The sequence below is a fragment of the Pelodiscus sinensis genome, chromosome 1 (assembly GCF_052426305.1).
Source record: "Pelodiscus sinensis isolate ZL-2025 chromosome 1, ASM5242630v1, whole genome shotgun sequence".
In the NCBI taxonomy this organism is placed as follows: Eukaryota; Metazoa; Chordata; order Testudines; family Trionychidae; genus Pelodiscus; species Pelodiscus sinensis.
The window spans coordinates 210,836,840-210,858,775 of record NC_143052.1 but is presented as its reverse complement, the minus strand read 5'-3'; the positions used below and the strand labels follow the sequence as shown (position 1 = coordinate 210,858,775).

At 44.0% G+C, this 21,936-nt stretch overlaps 1 protein-coding gene across 3 annotated transcripts in view; it reads left to right on the top strand.

The window, feature by feature from the left end:
- The first annotated feature begins 5,718 nt into the window (after positions 1–5,718).
- Positions 5,719–21,936, top strand: part of PTCHD1 (patched domain containing 1) — a 50,705-nt gene continuing 34,487 nt past the window's right edge. Inside the window, exons 1-2 of one of the 3 annotated variants that reach the window (XM_075913318.2) lie at positions 5,719–6,210; positions 7,486–7,789. In XM_075913318.2, coding sequence (XP_075769433.2) covers positions 6,143–6,210; positions 7,486–7,789 — 372 coding nt within the window. In that variant the 5' untranslated portion in view covers positions 5,719–6,142. Of the gene's footprint in view, positions 7,790–18,566; positions 18,647–21,936 lie in introns of all 3 variants that reach the window. The other 2 variants (XM_075913319.2, XM_075913317.2) reach the window with 2 other exon arrangements.

Genomic DNA, 21,936 nt, shown 5'->3' with positions numbered 1-21,936 from the left:
TGAAATAAGCTACGCAACTTGAGCTATGTCAATTACATACCTTAAGTTGAAATAGCTTATTTCAGCTTTTGGCACTGTCTATGCAGCTAGAAGTCAGAGACAGAACGTCTGTTATTCCAAAATAACACTGCTGTGTAGACGTACCCATGCAGAATATATAAAAGGATGAATTTCTAAAAGATAGGTGGAACAGCAAAAGATGCAGATCTGCTTCCTGAATTGATGATGTATTAATTGATTTGCTGCCTTTCAGTATTATCCTAATTAATCTTTGACTGATCATCTTTGATTAATAAAATTGAAGCTATTTACCTGCCCTCTTATTACCAAGAGAACTGAACCTTTATCTAATAAAGGCCACCTCTCCTTTTTTATGTTTTTCTCAAAACTATTTCTTATCTGTCCTAAAGACATATACTCTAACCTCAAAAGGGAATGCACACTCATAGTATTTTCATCCTCATTATTCCTCTTTCCCACCCTTCCAGCCCACAATACTGTCATCTCTCCCTGTTGTTCTTTTCTTAATTAGCTGTCTGGAACTATGAAACATCATTTTCTATGTTGTAAAGTCCTTTTCATATCTTTGGAGGGATATAATTAATAAATAATGGAAATCATATTCTTAAATCTTTCTAAGGCTTCATCTACATTGCAGAGTTAAATCGGAAAATTGCATATCTTTTTCCGAGGCTCTTTTGAAAGAGGCTTTTCCGAAATTTGGCACATCTACATGGTGTCAAATTTCGGAAAAACCTGCTCTTTCAACACATCCCTTATGCCTTATAGAACAAGGTTTACAGAAATGGTGAAAGAGCATGTCCGCGTTTTCAAAAAGTTTTTCAGAAAAGCAGACACCTTCCTTGGATGCAGCATTGCTTTTCCGGGATACCTCTGGTATCCCAGAAAAGGGGTGCAGTCTAGACGTAGCCTAAAAGATGTGTGATGTTAACATTGGTACTGTCTGATTCATGGGAAGCATACGTGCTATAGGCAGCAATAAAGAGATCCAGACAATCAGCCCAGATCTTCTAGCAGACATAAGTGCAGAGCCTCTATTAAGCTTCACTATCTATCAAAGGGCAATGGGGGACCTGCAGATGCTAGTGAACTACCCTTTTCCTTTAGACCAGTGTTTCCCAAACTATGGGCCACAGCCCGGAAAAAAATACCAGGCATCAGTGTGGCTGCAGGGAGGAGAGCGGGGCATGCTGGGTGAAGGTGTGGGGGGGGGGGGAGGAATGGCTGCCGGGAAGCAGGGCTGGGGGCAGCAGGGCTGTCCAGCGGAGATCGGAGGGGCGGCCGGTGGAAGCAGGACTGGATGGGGGGTGGGGTGGGGCTGGCCGGGGAGAGATTGAAAGGAGGACGATGGGAGAACCAGCCACCGGAAACAGGGCTGGATGGGGGCAGCAGGGCTGGCCAGGGGAGATTGGGAGGAGAAGAGGGGGAGAATCGGCCAGCTGGGAGGGAGTCGGGGGAGCGGGGCTGGTTGGGGCGGTCGTCGGGGGGAGCAGGGCTGGCTGGGGGAGATTGGTGGGGGGCAGGGAGGAATCAGCCACAGGAATCAGGGCTGGATAGGGGAGATTGGGAGGAGAAGCGGGGGCAGGGAGCAAATCGGCTGGCAGGAAGCGGGACTGACCCAGGCACATGCAGACCCGAGCACACGAGTGAGTCCGGCCCCGGGGATTCCATTTCCCCCCCCCCCCATATCCTCCCTCGAGTAGTTGCAAACTGTCTGGCTGATAGACACACTCATGCAGCGTGAGCGCATCTACCAGCCAGGCAGTTCACAGCTAAGAACTGATACACCTAATACTAATAAAACTTACCTAATTAGAAAATATCGGACATTTTATGTGTCCAGTATTTTCTCAAATTGTTTCCTGGACAGAACCCTCAAATACTGGACTGTCCAGTACAAAACTGGACACCTGGCAACCCTACCCCTCCTTGAACCCTCCCTCCTAGACAGATGCCCTACCCCCAATCTGCTCCTGTTCCTGTCTCCTGGAGTGCCCATGCTGTGCCGGGTCCCCCAAGTCCTGGCCCAGGCTGGGCAGAGGATGCAACCGGGTGAAACACTGAACATTTATTTATTTTTCATTCTTTTTTTATATGCGTTTATATTTTTGAGCTGCAAAAAACAGTACTGAAAAAAAAACAGGTTCCAACTAAAGTAAAAAGTTTGGGAAACCCTGATCTAGCCAGCTTTCTATCCACCTTACAGTCCATTTATTCAATCCATATTCCCTTAACTTGCTGGCAGGAATATTGTGGGTGACCGTATCAAAAGCTTTGCTAACCCTGGCACAGGGGGCTTTGGGAGGACCAGAAACAACTTATTTGAATATTCATCATTTGCTTAATGAATATGCAAATATATGTTACAGGTCCTCCAAAAGCTTTAGACCATAGCATACCTCGGCTGGATAGCAGATGTTATGAATGGCTGTAGGAATGGCAGAGCAAATGTTGATCAGGTCTCATTTCTTGTGTGGTCTAAAGCATGCTAGCAGCAGGGGCAGATGACCGTTTTGCAGCGCCCCGGGCAGCATAATTCCGCGGGGCCCCCCCTTTGCCACGGCGCATGCGCGGGGCTTTTTGAAGCGCGGGGCCTGGGGCGGCCGCCCCGTTCGCCCTGCCCTATATCCGCCGCTGGCTAGCAGGATTCAGTTGCCAACATTAAGACTATCTACAGTAAAACTGTGGTTTTGTAACACTCTTCTCTGACCCAACAACAAAAATGATTGAATTATGTCTGTTCAGCAACATTTTTCAAGCTACCCTATGTCTGACACCTATGTATGTGCATGTTTTTTGTCCACCATGTGTCCCTCCAGTGGCAGAATATGGTGTAATTTCCCTGCATCAGAGGGAGGTGGAATTTGATGGGAAAGGGTTGAGCACAAATATCTTCTCCAGGATGGCTCACTGTACAACATTGTGCCGTAATTCCTCGCTTAACACGTGCCCGCTTAACACATTTTCGCGATTGCACAATTTTTTGGGAGGGAACATTTTTCAAACAACATGACCCGGCCCCGCAATAACACGATTTCCCCTAGGGCTGGCTGGTGGCCGGCAGCTGCGCAAGGCTTTCCCTGCAAAGCAGCAGAGGTTCTCCGCTCGCTGTGCTGTTCCCCAGAGACCCCCTCTGGTCAGATGCTTCGCTCCCTCTCCTCCGCCCCCCGCTTGCAACTGGCGGCTGGGTTTCCCCAGCTCGCCGGTCACTGCCAGCTGCACAGGGTTTCGTCTGCCTCCTTACAAAGCGGCGGAGGTTCTCCACTTGCCATGCAGTTCCCCAGTGACTCCCTCTGGCCGGACGCAAGGCATCCAGCTAGAGGGGGGGGGTCACCGGGGAACTGCGCAGTGAGCGGAGAACCTCCGCCACTTTGTGTAAGGAGGCAGGGAATGGCGCAGCGAGCAGTGAACTTTCGGAGGCAGGGTAAGCTCCGGGCAGCTGCCGGTGACTGGCCAGCTGGGGCAACCCAGCTGCCGTCTGCAAGCCTCCTCCCCTGTACTTCCCTTCCCTTCCCCAGAGCCAAACACCTCCCCTCTCTGCTATAACCCAGTCTCCTTTCTCCCCCAACCTTATGTCCCGGTCCCAGCTGCTAACAAATGCAGGCTGGAGCTGCAAGTGCACGTGCACTTGCAACGCAACCCCCACCTTTTCCATTATTTTCAATGGGAAAATTGACCCTGCATAACATGTTTTCACTTAGCACAATCATTTTCTGAAATGTATCTACCATGTTAAATGAGGAATTACTGTATGGGGGGGGAGGGTGGCAGTATTGAGACAAGAGTGGGAGGAATGAGGATGTCTCCAGATCTAAATCCTTCTAACCTATCTCTCTGCCCTAGTAAAGTGATTATATTAGGATTGGGGTGGCTGCTGCCATTTGGGACTAGATTAGTGATCCTCAAACTAATTGGATTTAGGCCTTAAAAGTCACATTACTGAGGTGTTTGGAAAAACATGATATGATAACATAGCTACAGCATACAGAAGCACATTGTTATACATGTGTGTGTGACACTGAAAATTGAAATAACAAAGATCACTGTTCCACGTTGATGACAAAATACCATGCAAAGCATATGGCATGTAATGCAAATAAATCCTACACTGTAAGCAATGTATAGCTATAGAAAGATGACCTCTCTAGCTGATAAGGCACTGGACTAGGAATCAGGAGGTCTAGGTTTTATCCCTAGCTTTGCCACTGACCTGCTATCCTGAGCAAATCACTTCCCCTCTGTTTCCCTTTACCCCTTTTTATTTGTCTTGTCTAGTTAGATTAAGTTCTTTGGTACATGGACTGTCTCTTGCTATGTGTTTATACAGTGTTTATGTAGTTTTCCTGCAGCTCCAAGGCAGAGGGCAGGGGAAGGCACAATTGGGGCCTTTGAGCATTACCATCATACACATACATCACTAAATAAACATATATGAAATTGTATTATGGAAAAGTACTGGACATCACATTTGCTGCAACTAAGAATATCTTAGTGTATGAATTCTGGTGAAGTATTCCAATTAATGGAAGCCTGACATGCAATAACTTAGTAATGCCATACTGTTCAATCAAGTTCTCATGTGGTTTTCACATTCAAAATCATCAGAAGCCAACTCTGCACTCAAGTTTGTATGGGGACAATATGAAACCTTCCATAAGCCAGATGTCTATCAACAGACCATCAATCATCATTTTAGATCACACATTAGTGAAACCTGATATTTCTGTGGTATCGAATCTGATATTTCTCATTGCACCAACTTATAGTACAATGATGGAGACATAAAGCTGCCACTATTTTGATTCACCAATACGTGCAAAACTAATCACATAAAAAACTCCCTTTTCACTCATTCTTAATGTTTCAGGAATGGGTAGTAATTGGTCTATTAACAATGAAGCCTCTATGATTTGTGCAGTGATGGCTGGCTTGAAGCAAAGAACAACTGTTTAATTGTAAAAGAAATATGTGGATATATGGGTTCCAAATATGAATGTTTTAAAGCAGTTGCAAATGTATTTCTGATTTCTTCAAATTGTTTTTATGGATATAGTTACACCATTTATTCAGATTAGACTGTAGATGGAGCTAGGTATACAAATAAACTAGGTTATAATATTGCACATCACAAGGAAAGGGGAGGTTTTTTTACTTTTTGCAAAACTAAATAAAGGCATTGGTAAGGTGATCCTTCAACAAAATTATTAACATTTATAACAGGTAGCAGACTTTTGACAAAAGCATTAGAAAATCTGCTAGTGAAAGGTAGTAAAAAATAAGCTGTAAACACCCCTGTGAAATAAAGATCCAACCTATATAAAAATATTGACAGAAGGAAAGCTGAATCAAAATCTGAAAGTCACTCCTGGGAGACACCATTAGAAATCTTAACTGACTCATCTGCTGGCTATGTCATCTCCAAGGGAGAACACCACTGTGACATCACTACACACCTCCCAACTAATCCCAGCGGTGGGGAAAATATCCAGGCACTTGACACTGTCTGTGTCAGTGCGGCTTCAACTTTTGATGGCTCTCTGCATGCCCCACCCTGCCACTATTGAATCCAGACGGGGAATTCGATGCCCTGCTCCGAATTGCACATTCCTTTCGGTTCTGCATCGCCTACTCCCCACCCTCCTCCTCAGATCAGCTGTTTAGCTCGCCCTCCCACACCGCGATCCCCCGACCCTTCTCCGTCGCCGGGTCGCCACGGCGCGGTTGGGGAAGGGGAGTTTTGCTGCAGCTCCAGGGCAGAGGGCAGGGGAAGGGCACCAGCTTCGGCGGGGCTTCACTTTGGCAATGGGCATGTGCAGACACTGTGCACATGCCCATTAGGGCCGCATGAGGCCGGGCGGATTCTGCTGTTCCACCGGCGAACCCCTCGCCCCACGCCGCATCCCGGGAGAGCGGCAGAGCCAGACAGGGGAGACCCAGGCTCGCTCGCACACAGACGCGCGGCCAGACAGGGCGGCGGGAGGAGCCGCCTAGACGTTTCTGGCTCTTGCTCTTTTTCTCCAGCGAGCGGCTCCCCGCCGCATGTGTTGGCCGGGCTAAAGGATCGCGTGATACCAATGAAATACACCAAACTGTATCTCTGCGCTGAGCCTGGGCCGGAACAATGGGACCCGCGGCCGCCGGCGTGGGGCCCAGCCCCCCAAACCTGCTGCTAAGAGGCTGTTTGCAGAGGTGAGGCTGGAAACTTTCCGGAGGAGCGTTCCTGTGCCACTGGCATGCCCGGCGCCCTCCTGCCCTGAGCGCCTCGTGATTGTCTGATTGGCAGCTCGTCCCTTGGAGGCTCACGGCGGCGCTGCCATGGGGCTGACCTAAAGCGAGCCCGGGGCGGGAAGGGGGGAATCCCTCTGCCCCTGTTGGCTACACAGCGCTTAGCCGTGTGGCTTTGCAACCGAGCTGCCGCGCCTTCTTCCCGCCGACTTGCTCCCCGCCCGCCCTCCAGCCGCGGCGGGGTGGGGGTGAGGGGGAGACTGTCCGAAATGCATCCGCGCCGCCTCCCGCAGCCAGGACGTTAGGAGCCGCGATGGGGCGAGGAGGCACCGCGGCGAGCCCCCGGGGCGGCGGCTCGGGGTTGAGCCACTGACTAATCGTCGTGTGGGCGGGGCCGCCAGCTGAACAACTTGTGGCGAGGAGGGCGCCCGGCCCTGCGCGCTGCTGCCCGGGTCCCTGCGCGCCGCGGGGGGCTTTGCTGCCATTGCTGGGGCAGCGGCAGGGTGGGGGCCTGGCCGCCTGACACATCCCTTCAGCACCGCCCGGGCCACTCCCAGCGGGCTCCTACCACAGAGCCGCCCGCCGCAGCCCTCTGCCACCCCTCCCTCCCCCCGCTAGGCATCCGGCGTGTGTGCGCGGGAGCGAGGGGGCTGCTGCTGCTGCTGCTGCTGTGGTGGCGGTGGCGGCCAGCAGCACGCCTCCCCTCGCTGCTCCATGACGGGGAGCGGGCGCTCCGCTCTCCTCGCTGCCGCCGCGGGCTTGGAGACCAGGCGGCCGCCAGCGGCCAGCCCCCGCCTCCCCGACCAACTCGGCTGTGGCGTGGCGAGAGCAGCGGCGGGGTCGGGGCTCCTCGCGCTCGCCCCAGCCTGCAGCCCCGCCGCCCCGGGGCGCGCTCTCCGCACGGCCGGCTGCCCGGCTGGGTGGGTGTCCGCCAGACAATGAGGCGCTGGGAAACTCCTCTCGGGCACCGCCGCGGCACAGGAGGGAAAGAGCCGTAGCACCCCCGCCCTGTCCCCCCGCCGCACACACCCACCAGCGCCTCGGCTCGGCCGGATTTCTGCCCGGGTGTCTTTCAGGCCGGAGGGGCAGCTCCCGTCTGCCTGGGCTGCCCCCGATGGTTTTGCCTCGGCTCTGGGAGAGCTTCAGAGCCCACCGCGCGCACCTCGCCCGCCTGAGCTCCCTCTGCACTAGGATGTTGCGGCAGGTTCTGCACAGGGGGCTGAGAACGTCTTTTTCCAGACTCGGCCACTTCATTGCCAGTCACCCGGTGTTCTTCGCCTCCGCACCCGTGCTCATCTCGATTTTGCTGGGGGCCAGCTTCAGCAGGTACCAGATCGAGGAAAGCGTGGAGTATCTCCTGGCCCCCAAACACAGCCTGGCCAAGATCGAGAGGAACCTGGTGAATAGCCTTTTCCCGGTGAACCGCTCCAAACACCGGCTCTACTCTGACCTGCAGACCCCTGGGAGGTACGGCAGGGTCATCATCACATCCTTCAGGAAGGCGAACATGCTGGACCAACATCATACTGATCTGATCTTAAAGGTAAAACCTCTGATGCATTCCCAGTTGCTAAGAATTATAACCTCGTCCACACCTCATCTCTTTCTCTCTCTCTCTGTCCCACCCCTCTTCTTCGATCCAATCTTCCCCACCACCACCCCCAATTTCTTATGATAACCCAGAAACTATTGAGACACTGTCCAGATACACATTTATGCCTGTGGAGGTATACCCTGCCTTCTATAGATCCTGTGTGTCTTGTGAGCACAGCTACTAAGTCACATCCCTGCAACAGTTGGGATGAATACTCATTTTAAAGGAGATTAGGAATCTTTCCTTTTTTTTTTTTTTTTTTTTTTTTTTGGTATGAAATAACCTAGACAAACGTGTGTACTTGGGAATAAGGAAGTCAAGGCACTTCGTTAAACAATTCTTCCAGCACTCTTTTATATTCTTTCTATAAATTAAGTTCACTCTCGATTCAGTAACTGTTTTTGAAGTTTGAGTACAAATCTGCAAACTGTTTAGAAGGGTTCTGGGAAAGGGCTTCGTAAGGACTGAAGTAAGGACTGCCTGTGACCTTTGGGTACAGAATTGCTTGAAAGCTCCATTTCTTGAGTCTTGGATCCAAATTACATGCCAAATTGATTATTTTTAACTGGTGGTATGTCCTCCATTCACCCTTACAAGATCCCTCCCCTCCCAACCCCCCGGCTTTTTTTTAAGAAAAAAAACCAGCCTGGTTGTAAATCTGAGGCATTGTGCAGTTTGTGATGTGTGAGATCAAGTTACATCAGATTACATCTTGTCATGTCTTTTACATTGCATGGAATATATAATCTGACATTTCACAATACAGTATACCCTACCTAATATGTTAGACATATGAATTTCTTTAATTTCATTAGCTTCAGAGGGAAAGCCAAGTTAGTCTGTGACAGGTCATCTGAAGAAGTGGGCTGTGCCCACAAAAGCTCAGAATACCATCTGCATGTTTTGTTAGTCTTTAAAGTGCTACCAGACTATTTGTTGTTTTTTAATGTCATTATATAGTTTAGACTGGGATAGTTTGAGTAGATTTAGGGACAGGGAAGGGAAAGGAGGATAGATGCAAAAACTGGGCCTCAAATAGATCAAGTTCCAGAAGGAAAGAAGGAAAGAAGAATCTCTGGAACATTTAGAATTAGTCCCAAGGTGTGGCTCTCAGAATCTACACACCTATGGCATTACACGATAGAACTGCATGTTCACATTGTTCCCTTGTGGAAGGCATACAGACTGTCAACACTTTTCTATTTGCTGAATATCAAACCATCAAATACACACAAAAGATAGTGTTATGAACAGTAGTTAAAAATATATATTCTTACAGAGTTCTGGGAGATTTTACTCTTTTCACTAAACAAAATGAGTTTCAGGGATTTATATATTTGTATTATTTCATCTATAGTACTTCTGCACCGATCCACTCAAGTATTCATATTTTTCCTTTTTGTTGTTGACAAACAGCAATCAGCAAATAGACTTAATGAATGTCATCTCAGTAAGTCTAGTAACATTTCAATAGTAAATAAAAGAACTCCGGAGAAAACAATTGTATTCCTTCATTTCCAGTCTTTCTGAACTGTATTTGCATCCAGTATGTGCATATTCATTCAGTCACCGATTAAAAATTATAATGGATTTTTCCCCTGTAGTGCTATCTCTAGAGATCTGTAGTTTAATCAATAGAATTGTGACACACAAATAAATGTTACTCTGAATCTTTCTGCAAGCAAACTTCTGCATTGGATCTATCATATCAAGGAGAAAGCTGTAATTTAGAAAGTTCTGTCAGTTTTAAATGCTGCCTCTTTCTTATAGCTGGAATGTGCCCACAAAATTATTATTTTTCACTTACTGAGATCATGATTAACCACCACACTATTGTCATTTGATTCCATTTACTTATTGTTAATGTGACATAATCAAGCATATAAAATATAGTTTTACAGAAAATACAAAACATGTTTGTTCTAACTATTGGTCTGTTTGTGGGCAGACCCAGACACAGCAACCTAAAGAACCCTGTGGATGGCTCAGGATTTTGGTTATGAGTAGTGGATATAAACAAATCAAATTAGGAGACAGAGCTCACGGCTTTCACTCTTGTGTGGTCATGCGGCATTGCGTGATCTTGTGATGAAAGGGCGCAGCAAGTGGAAGAGAATGTGAAATAGATATGGGTTTTTATGCTGTACCTATCACCACTATATACAAGCACCTAAAGGAACATAAGTGTAATCTGAGGGGCATTCACATTTCTATGCCAGTCCAAAGACAGCCAAACAAAGTACTGTTCTTGGAACCAAATTACATGCCGAATTGATTATTTTAATTGGTAGTATGTCCTCCTCCATTCATACAATGTGTGTGATGGTGAGGTGCTCACCCCACTGTTTTACAACCATTGCCACATAAATATGATCAAGATAAAAACTGTGTCTAGTAGTATTCTGCATTTTAAAAGATTAAGACATTTCAAAGAGAGAAGCTGAATGAATCACTTTGCATTGTTTATCTGCCTTCTGTAGAGAAGGGGACGTGAGCTTAGGGATAGAGCTTGCTTTAGAGCAGTGATTCTCAATCAGAGGTATGTGTACCTCTGGAGTTACACACAAGTCTTTCAGAAGGTACATCAACTCATCTAGATATTTGCCTAGTTTTACAGCGGGTTGAGTGAGGCACAAGACTTGGGGATACACAAGACAAATCAGACTCCAAAAAGGGGTTCAATAGTCTGGAAAGGTTGAGAACCACTCCTTTAGAAGAGGCAGATAGGAGAATTCAGGATAGGACACCTTGTCTTCTTACATCAGTTGCTGCCACTCCAGCTACTGTCTGGAGCACTGGAAGTCACAAAAATTTCCTAGCCAGGCACCAGCTTCTTCTGCTGAATCTTGTCTAGATTCTCCTACCTGGTTAGTCTTCACCTCACCAGCCAAGGAGAAAGTGACGAGCCTTGAGGAGTTAGTGGCTCCCTACTCACAGAAGGAGAAGGAAGCTCTCCCTCTACTTTTACCAGAAGGATAAGTGTGCTGCCCCCTCAACCTGGTAATGATAAAAAGCATTTAGGTCTGATTGGAATCAGGATAAAGTTGAAAGTACTAATAGTTACCATCTAATGGCTTTTTGGTGGCTAGCTGTGGTTTGGAGAGCTGTGTCCAGTTCCCAATGGACAAATGTCCACATCAGGGAAGAGGGGAAGGAGAAGCTATCTTCACAATAGGCACTGATGGACACCTTGTTGGCAGTCTGGGCAGAGAGGTATAAAAGAGAATACAGTGGAGTCTGAACTAGATGTAAAATTCCATTTAATTAGTTAACCAGTTAAATTTTAAGTTTAACCAGTTAACTGACTAAACGGGGGGTGAGCTGGAGTGGCCCCCTCTGCTATGAACAGGGGCTGCCCCAGATCCCGTTTGGGGTTGCTGACTGCCAGCCTGCGTGGGGCTGGAAGAGACAGCCCTGTGCAGGGCCGGAGCAGTTCTTGTCCTGCGGCGTTACCCATAAGCAGCACCCATTAAAGGTGATCCTTACCGGATAATTGGTTACCCCGTTAGCTGTCAGCATCCTCAATCTGTACCACCCTGTCATTGGGCCAGTTCAGGCAATGCTGCCGAACCCAGAGATCCAATTCACCCTCCCTCTCCAGTGGGCATGATGCATGATGGGTGTTAGTGTGGTGTTGGTGCTCACATCTCAGAGCCAAGTACTGCTGAATATAGAAACTTCTACATGTTGACTCTCAGTTCTGTGATGGTGACTAGGTGCCTTGCAGAAAATCAGACCATCTTGTCCTTTATTACAGCCTGGCTTGGACACAATGCTGATCATCCTTTTCCTATTTAAGATGAAGCCACCAGCCACTGTTCCCCTAATTCCCTCCACAAACACACAAACCAGTTCTAAACACACTGCTTATTGCCTTCCCAAACTAGCACAGAAATTACAAAGTAGCTACAAAATAGCTCTACGGGCCTGCTACATTCATGTTATATCTTGTCCCTCTCACATTACACTGAGATAGATAACGGTAGTAAGGCAGCACAGGAATTTTATACTTCCATTGCGTATGCTGTACCTGTTCAGTAATTAAATAGAGGGCACTGGCATCCTTCATTGTCAGTCCAGATCCTTTTTCTCTCAAAAATTTATTATTTTGTGGGAAGGAGAGAGAAACATAATATAACCAAAAATTGTTTCATATCTGCACATCAACAGAGACCTGGAAGAAGAAAAAATGATTTTGACGTTTAGTTCAGGAAATCATCCAAAAGTTAAGATTTTATACAAAGTTTATCTTATTCTCTTTAGTCTAGAAATGAAGCTGAAAATACTGCCTGGGTTTCTTCTATTTTAGTATGCTATTTTCACTTGTAGAAAAAACAAAAAAAATTAAAGGCATAGAAAATCTGCAAAAAGCACGAGTCAGGCACTTTTAAAAAAAGTTTGATATAGATTTAGCTGGAGTTTGATGTCAGTATCTGAGTCTTTTACTTAAGCCTCTGTTCAACCTTAGTCACAGAGAATCCACTGTACTATACTACTTGCACATTGATTTTAAATTAGCCTTTTTTTTTTGCTTTACCTCTTATTATTACATTTAGAAGAAACATTATGAGAATATTTTTAATAAATTTAAAGTGACTTACACCTGAAGTAAAAGAGTAATAAACCCTAATATGCCTTATAGCAAAAAGTTGTATATATGAGGATATAGATGTGGTGAGTTTTTAAGGTGAACTACACTAACTTCCCATTTTCAGCAGCAATGTTTATTTACCAGTTTTTTCATTTAGTTTGCCATAGTTAGATATAGATGCTTAAGTAAATAGCTAGACATATGTGGAGATAAAAATTGGGATAAAATATTTATATTTTGTAATTCATAGCTCTAATTACTAATAAACAGGCTAGTTACAGGATTTTTGTGCCATTATATGTCCTATTCTTATGTCATTGTCATTTCTTCAATAGTTTTATTATTTCATATGTCTAAATATCTATATTTACATATGATAGATACTATTTTTTTAAGATTTCTTCATTCATATTCTGGATGGATAGTTTCTACAGATGGTGAAACTCATGGGGAAAATAATTCCATTATGCTCCAATGTTTCTGTTATCTACTCTCATTATCTTACAGATATACTGCATATATAAGATAGCATTTTATAAAATCAGTGAAAGCTCCTGGTTGCTCAGCACTTTTGAAAATTTGGCTGCATAAGATTTTGGGCCATAATTTTAAGTAACCATTTTTGAGATTTTGACCACCTCTCAGCTGTTGTTGGTTACTTTTACTAACCCAAAAACACATGCAAATGTACGAGAACTATAACTATGTAATACTGTGCATGAATATGAATATAGCAAATTTTAACTATTTTTCTCAAAAATTGAAAAATGGTTCTAACCAGGGACAATTTGTAGTGAATTGAAAATAAAGGGCCAAATCATGCCTTTAGGAAAAGGCTGCAAGAAGAGGGAAAGAATCCTAATGTAAGAGGAAAGTATATGAAAACAGTGGAAATGTAAGACAGTTGTCATAGCAGCACAATACAATGGGGTTAAAATGTGCCTTCTGCAAAAACAGAGTAGAATTAAGATATGTGGGTGAGATTTGGGCACATCCAGGTAAGAAAGAAAAATACATAGAAATATGGTACAAGAACAGCATAGATTACAAGTGCAGACAAATCAGTGTAGGATTGACATACAGTGACTTTGGGTGTGTGAGATGATAGGCTATCAGGAACATCTGGCTGCACCAGAAACCATAAAGTTCTCTGCTGCCTTTGATTCACATACACCTCTCATTTACTCCCACACATGGGTGCCTCAGAATCTCTTTTTCCTGCCACTTAACAATTGCTCCACCAGCTACCCTTTACCTTAAAGAAGTCTCCTGTGCACTTTGACCCTTTTGATGATTTTTAGCAGCAGCCACTGTCCCCTGTGTGGGATGGCAAACATCATGGCTACCAAATTCACAGTCATGAAAGCCACATCATGGACCATGAAATCTGGTCTCCCCCTTGAAATCGTGTTTTTTGTGTGCTTTTATCCTATATTATACAGTTTTAATGGGGAAGAGCAGTGTTTCACATATTAGGGTTCCTGATCCAAAAGAAAGTGGCAAAGAGGGTCTCAAGTTTATTTTAGAGGGCCTGAAGTATTGCCACCATTACTTCTTCATTGCCTTTGGAGCTGGATGGCCAGAGAGTGGTGGCTGTTAGCCAGGCGCCCTACTCTGAATTAGCAGGAGTGCAGAAGGATTGCAAACCTGTACTGTACCTCCTTTACTGCTGCACTGCTATCTTCAGAACTGGGCAGCTGGAGAGTGACGGTTTATGGCTCAGGGCCCAGCTCTGCAGGCAGCAGCACAGAAGTAAAGGTGGTAATAGTATGCCCTACGATCCTTACTAATGCACCGCTGCAGGTAGCATCTCTGCCCCCAGGCCTGGCAATTTAAAAGGTTCTAGGTCTCTGGGCCATCACTGCCAACATAATGGCCAGCGCCCTGGACCCTTTAAATCACTGCTGTAGCCTCACACAGCACAGTCCAAGTGACACTGAGGACTGGATAGAGTAGGCTAGCCCCCAGTCCTGCCGCTGCTGTCTGAGGCCTCACGCCTTCTGGGGGCCCAGCATCAACCCCCCTCCAACAAACATCTGGTCCAGGGCCTGGTAAAGTCTGTCACCAGCCCTGCTCCGCTAGCAGCCACCATTGTCCAGCTGCCCGGCTCTGAAGACAGAGTTGCTGTCAGCAACAGCACACAAATAAGGCTACATCTACACTGGGCGGTTATTTCAGAATAAGCTATTCTGGAATAGTTATTCCGAAACAGCTTATTTCAAAATAGCACATTTACACCGCAGGGAAGCCTCAAAATTAGTATGAGGCAGACTTCCCTAATGTAGATGTGCTATCTTGATTTAGAGCCCAAGGAGGCAGTGGGCAGGAATAACTTAGAATGGCCTTGGTGAGGGGCTATTTTGAAATAGCAGAAGTGGAGCGTCTACACGCTCCTTATTTTGAAATAGCCTGGGCTCGCTGAACTGCGGCGAGCCCTGCTCGCCAACCGCGCTGTCTGGTGATCTGCGCATGCACAGATTGCCTGAACCCAGCTCTTCCGGGTTATAATCTACTCGCCATGAGCGAATAGATTGTATTATTTGTCGAGCCCTGGAAATAGCTATTTTGGAATAGGCGTTATTCTTTGTAGAATGAGGTTTACAGAAGTTGGAATAAGCCAGACATTATTATGAAGTTATTTCAAAATAATAGAATTGCTGTGTAGATGCTCACAGCCGTTATTCCAAAATAACTTTGCTGCGTAGACACACCAGTAGCAGTACCGCCCCCTCTACAATAAATTTGTGATCCCTTCTCACCAGCTCCTTTTGTGGTCAGGACCCCTCCAGTTACAACAGAATGACATTTCAGATTTAAGTAGCTGAAATCATGAAATGTAGCATTTTTTTAAAACCTATGACCATGAAATTGATCAAAATGGACTATGAATTTGGTAGGGCCCTAGTCATGGCACTAATAATAATAATAATGCTAATAATCAATTCCTAATACAAATAATAGCTCAATGACTTTGAAAATCATTGAAGGATTTTGATTACATTGAAAATTATTTATTAGTTTCAGACAAATATAATTCTATTTCCTCCCTCCCCTCCCCCCATGTCTTTTGCAGGTTACAAATTCTCCTGGTGAAAATATGGTTTATTCAATTAATTGTAATGTCTCTTTTAGAGACTTCACTGTCTGTGTGAATATATATATATATAAAGTCCAATATCCCATACTTTTTCTTTATTGCATATTCTCGGAGTTACAGGCGAGTGATCTCTTAGACTTTAATGTTTCCTTGTGAGATGTTATGGTCAGTTGGTTTCATCCATCTGTTTGTATGCAGGATACAAACACATGATGAACCTTCTTGTGTAAGACATTGCTTTCCATCATATTGGCCTATGCGTGTTACTCTAGAAATGTAAAAGTGAGGCTGAGAGAAGAATCTGGCCCATTATGAGATGTTTATGGCATAATTACACATCTTTCCTCTTCACCCTCCATGTGGTCATGGTTTTTTTTTAATAATTAAGAACCCATATTTAAAACTTTGCTAAATATTCAATGATCATTTCTGTCCATATTTGTGCAATATGCAAAATATTTCCTCCTACAAATTAAGAGAGCTCTGTAAATCTGTTCTCTCACCTAATTCAGATGGATGCATTCCTCTTGACTGGGACAATCTTCTGAAAATATGCAATCAAAAAGCACTATGCAAAAATCGCCGAAGCTCATAGGGAAAGCAGAACAACATTATAGTAGTTTAGTAGAGGTTTTTTTCTTCTTTTTTCCCTTTGCATTGGCACAAGTTAATCATAAAAATTACCAAAAAAAAAAAAAAAAACCAGGAAAAGGCCATTTTAACTTGAAATGCAATCATAGTTTAAGTAGTTTTTTGCCAGCTGCAAACATTCAAAAATCATGAGATGGTAATCAATAATATATTGTCATTCCTAATACAGGCAGTCCCCGGGTTACGTACAAGATAGGGACTGTAGGTTTGTTCTTAAGCTGAATCTGTATGTAAGTCAGAACTGGCGTCCAGATTCAGCCTCTGCTGAAACTGACCGCCAGTTCTGACTTACATACAGATTCAACTTAAGAACCCCAAGCGTCCCCAAGTCAGCTGCTGCTGAAACTGATCAGCAGCTGATTCCAGGAAGCCCGGGGCAGAGCAACTCTGCCTCGGGCTTCCTGTAGTCAGCGCTGGTCAGTTTCAGCAGCGGCTGACTTGGGGACGCCTGGGGCAGAGCAGCTGGGGTGCTGCTGGGTTGCTCCAGTAGCGCCACTCCTCGGCGCTACTGGACCAACCCAGCAGCGCCCCAGCTGCTCTGCCCCAGGGTCCACAACAAAAGCCTGGTCTGCTGGGAGGGGGGCGCACTAGCTGCGCCCCCCCCCCCGCAGACCAGGGACACGGGGAGCAAAGCCACACGGGGAACAAAACCCCTCCGCCTCCCCGGCTTTGCTCCAGGTGTCCCTGGTCTGCTGGAGATGGTCCCCAGCAGACCAGGGGCACCCGGAGCAGCTTTTCTCGCCCCGGAGGTCGAGGTGGCGGGACCGCTGCGTTCTGGGCGGTCCCGCTGCCTGCGAGCTCCGGGGCGAGAAAGCCCCGTTCGGAAGTGCGGATTCGACATAAGTCGTATCCGCATAACTCGGGGACTGCCTGTATACCTTTTGGGTTTTAAACTTTGCTTCACTCCCAGGAAGGTACAAGCTTGTTTGTTTGTTTGTTTGTTTGTTTGTTTGTTTTTATGAAAGTTAAGATGCTCAAATAACCATATGACTTCAGGAGCTGGAGCATTAAGAGTTGGCAAAACTGTCTACGCCTAGGTCTGCACTAGGGTGTTATTTTGAAATAACAAGTGGAGTGTCCATACTACCAAGTCCATTATTTCAAAATGGTCTTATTATTTTGAAATAATAACTCCTGCTTTCCATGAGGAATACTGCTTATTTCGAAATAGTTATTTTGAAATAGTGGTAGAGGCTCCACTGCTGCTATTTCAAAATAACTACTCCACAGAGTTATTCTAAGTAATTACTCCACAGTGATTCCTGGGGCTCTAGATCAAGGTAGCGTGTCCACATTATGGAAGCCTGCCTCAGACTAATTTTGAGGCTTCCCTATATTGGGGAAACGCTATTTTGAAATAGTTATTTCAGGAATTATTATTTGGAAATAAGGAATTTCTAAATAATTTCCTAGTATAGACATGCCCTACATGTAAGGTCATCTCCAATAATGACCATTAAAAAATTTGTTGATCCTGGCTTTTAAAGACTAAACAAATCACAGCAAAAATTGTTTTTGTGATATGGCACTGCAAAGATCAGACTCTCATAACAACATATGTCCCTGTTTTTGTCAAATTACTCATGTTACAGGAGGAAAGCATATTCATCTAGCTAATTTTATCTAGCTATATATCTACCATATGTCAAGTGACACAGAATAATCCAGAGTGATGCCACGTATTGTCACCTATAAAACATTGCAAATTATAATTTGAAAACAAAACCAAAAACGATTACATTTTTGAAACCCATATGCATTGCAGAGAGCAAGCTGAAATATTGTGTGAATCAGATAAAATACAGTTCACTCATTACACTATCTAAATTATGTCTGGGTAGTTTTACACATGCTTAGTTTTAATAATCTGACTCCATTGAAGTCAGAGTCTCTTTAATGGGAGTTGAATTAGACCTTAAGATTCCAGTTGATTTTTGGTAGCTCATTTGCCTGGAAGTAAATTTATACCATTAACTACAGAGCCTTAAAACCTGAGGCAGATACAAGACTTTCTGTGGTTCTCATCTCCTTTTCTCTCTGCTGTTCAGCTATGGCTTTGATCACAGTATCATGTTGTATAGTATGGTTTACAGGCGTTCCTGGAATGCATCATTTTGCAAATGAATCAGCAGTTTCAACCTTTCCATCTGAAATATAATTTGTTTACTTTAAAGAAACATTGCTTTCTTGTTTTTTAAAAATATATATAACTTGATAAGAGCACCATTTACATAGTATATGCAGAGTTTTATATCAGTTCCTTTTGTGAAAGAGGGAGGTTTTTTCCCCTCTCTGCATTTAAAAGGGTCTTCTAAATGGGCATGAGAGCAAAAACACGCTCCCCTTTCTCCTGAGTACACCCCTGACTGCTGCCTCTTTGCTTTCAGTTCCAGCGTTGCTGTCACTGATGCTTCTGGTTAATGCCCTCTTGCAGTTCCTGGAGAAGGACTTCACCATCATCAGAAAAGTAAAAATGACTGTAGAGAAAGGTCCTGATTCTCAGTTTCTCCATTCCTGCACTTGGGGCAGATATGGGGGGACTGGGAGCCAAATGTAATTTTAAACTGCCTTTGCATTCCCCATATTTAGAGCCATGATGGGACCTAGATGATCACAGTGGTCCCTTCTGGCCTTGGAATCCATGAATCCATGCCCTGCCCAGCCCCTGCCCTAATGTAAGTTATAAAAGCCTTACTTTCTGCTTGCCTTTGGCCTCCTATAGGTCCTGGGGAGCAGAAATGTGGGGCACTGAGAATGTGAATTTCAGTTAACAGGATTCCTCTAATCAAGAAGACTTGAAAAGTGTCAATTTTTATTTAATTCATGCCAGGTGTACTTTCAGAGATAAAAACAAAAGCAGCATGCTCTCATGGCTGAAGTGATACTATACAATTCTCATACTGGTTTCTAAAGTTATACTGTAAGTTAAAACTGAGAAACCTGTAATCCATGACAAACCAGCACCCCTTGCCCTTTGAGGATCTTGGATGATACATATTTGTGTAGATTACATTCATATTACTTCAGTTCTCCCTTTTCAGATATAAGATAGTTGGGGATGGGAAAACTGATTAAGAATAAATAAGACTGCCTGACCCATCCTTAGTTCAAGCTTCAAATGTCACATCTGTTTAAATCCTAGTTACTCACCTTTAAACTATTTTGCAGTGACTAAATGTATGCTAATGCTGTCCCAATTAAACAGTGGTCACTACTATTCACTAAACTAAACACTTTCCCGAAGGGATGTCATAATATACCATGTTCAAATAAAGCCGTAAGTAATGTAATCACTTAATATCACCTTTCAGCACAAAACACTTTACATATTCTATATCTTATGAAACAAAGGTTTCCTCTAAATGAAAAATTCCGTGCAAGCTAAAAATCAAGTCCCTAAAATGCCTCCCATATAAGGAGAGCCTTGGAACGACAACTGTCTCTGGGGAAGAGGGAAGCAGCCCTGGATCAGTACGGAGAGGGAGATATTCTATGATCCTGCTGCACCAAACCAAACTCTTACCAAGTGTATTGTGGGCTCTTCAATATCACTCACAGTAAAGAGTGATTTAGTGTTAAGATGTGGTCTGAAAACAGTACACAGTAAACTGCAGGTTACTGAATGTATCTGCTTTCAGAATGAAAGTGTGAGTCAACCTTCTTTATGGCTGGAGCAGTGCTCAGTACACCAAGGGGGTATGAAGGGAAAGGTGGTTTTATACCACTTCTTCACCCATCACTGATTCTAGGCCAGGTATGGGCCAGTTTGTGTCTCAGAACAATTTAGCGCAGCCTCAGCATTGCTCTACATTGCACCATCTTGTAACAACCTTCAAGGGACATTATACTGTCCAGGAATTGCCGAAGGACAATGCCTTCTCCTAGGTCAGGAGACATCCCATCTGTCTGGCTAAGCCAGTATATTCCATATTTTCTGCCTGTACAGCAGAGAAAGACCATAGTGCATGATATGATCTGGACTTTGAGTCAGAAATGATGGCCTCCAGGGAGAATGAGTATTTCAAATAACATGTTTAGCTATTAGCTTTTTAGTAAAGATTTTTAAAAAATGTCGGAAGTACAAAATATTTTCTAGCCTAAGATTTCAGACACATAAGAAAAAGAAATACAGCAGAGTTGAAGCAGTATAGATAAGGAGGTAGAGAGAGTAAATAATGTGTATTATTTTTAAAGTTATATCATTGTTTGGGGGATTAAAATGCAGCATCCCACTGAGTGCATCCTTCCTCAAAGAGATCAGTTGTTAATCTAATACACTCATCTAATTCAATTTTTAACCATTTTTATTCTTGTCATTTTTATAAATGGCATTTTGTTTTTAAAAACATAGTTGATTGAAATATATTCATTGGCTGCTACGACAAAAACTCTAAGCAGATATTGTCATGTGATTTAAGTAAATCGGGACTCTTCCCTAGCACTCTAACAACATGGACTTGAGGAAAATATCCCTGCAATAATCTGACATTAGTTTTCTAACAGAGCAGAAGCCTTTAAACTTGGCACAGAGAGATGATCCATTCCCTCCAGCATTTTCCTGTGAAGTTTTCTGTCTATTTTGTTTTGCAACTGTGTTGTGCAGAAAATCTTTAATCACAAATTCCTGTTTGTAATCTCTCCATGAGGGAAAACTTGGCATACTCACCCTAGTTAACATTATATCCTTCCAGTTCTCTGGAGAGATCTGTTGGTTCATTTCTTTTCCCAACCTAGCTTCACTTTGTCAATGTTGGTCTATAATTTTACAGAAAATAAAAGCTACTTAGATGCAAGTGAAATAAGACACATAATTGCAAGACAGACAAGTTAAATTGGCAGGAATTTTGTATCTTCTTACACATAATATATTATTTATATCATCGTAAGAATTAGAGACAATATATTCCAGTAGTGGACTATGTAAGATAACTACATGTTAATCAGCACTCTGGTAAAATTAATAATACATGGTATGCACATTTACTATAAAGATAATGAAATTCTGGCTGCATTGAAGTCAAGGGCTACCAGTGACTTCCAGAAAGCCAGGTTTTCACCCATGGTGTTTAGACAGCTATTCCATCTCCACCAACAGAGCCTGCAAGCTCCATTGCTCTTATGGGTACTTTCATTCATTCTCTTTTTCAGTCACTGTTTTTCTTCTACAGAAAAAAATGTGTGCTAAATATTGTTTCAGTTCAGTCCCTTCACTGTCTGTATAAACTAGGAATCTCCCACTACCTTGGAATTCTATGGATAGCCAGACATGCAATATAGACATCTCAAATTAATCTAATCTGAAGAAGTGGGTTATGCCCACGAAAGCTCATGATACTATACATATATTTTTGTTAGTCTGTAAGGTGCCACAGCACTACTCGTTTTTTTCAAAGTTGTTTTTAAAGACTAACATGGCTACTTCTCTGAGACTTTTAAGACCTGCAATATAAAGAGGAAGGGCTTTTTAGCTCCCCAGGACAGTGCTCTCTGTCCTGCCAAGCAGCAAGTCAGATTATAATTACTCATCATTTAAAAAAAATAGAGACATTCCTAATTCAATCTCTCAAGTCATCAGTAGATGTTTCCTCATCAGTAAAGCAGGGATATTAACACAAGAGACTTTCCTAATGCCAAAGAACTATGAGTACCAAGAGCTTTAATTTACCACCAAACCCTTGCACTTTACAAGCAAGTCATTGAGCTTTGCCATATGTCAGTTTACTTGTCTTTAATGAGAACAAGTTAGAACAGCATCAG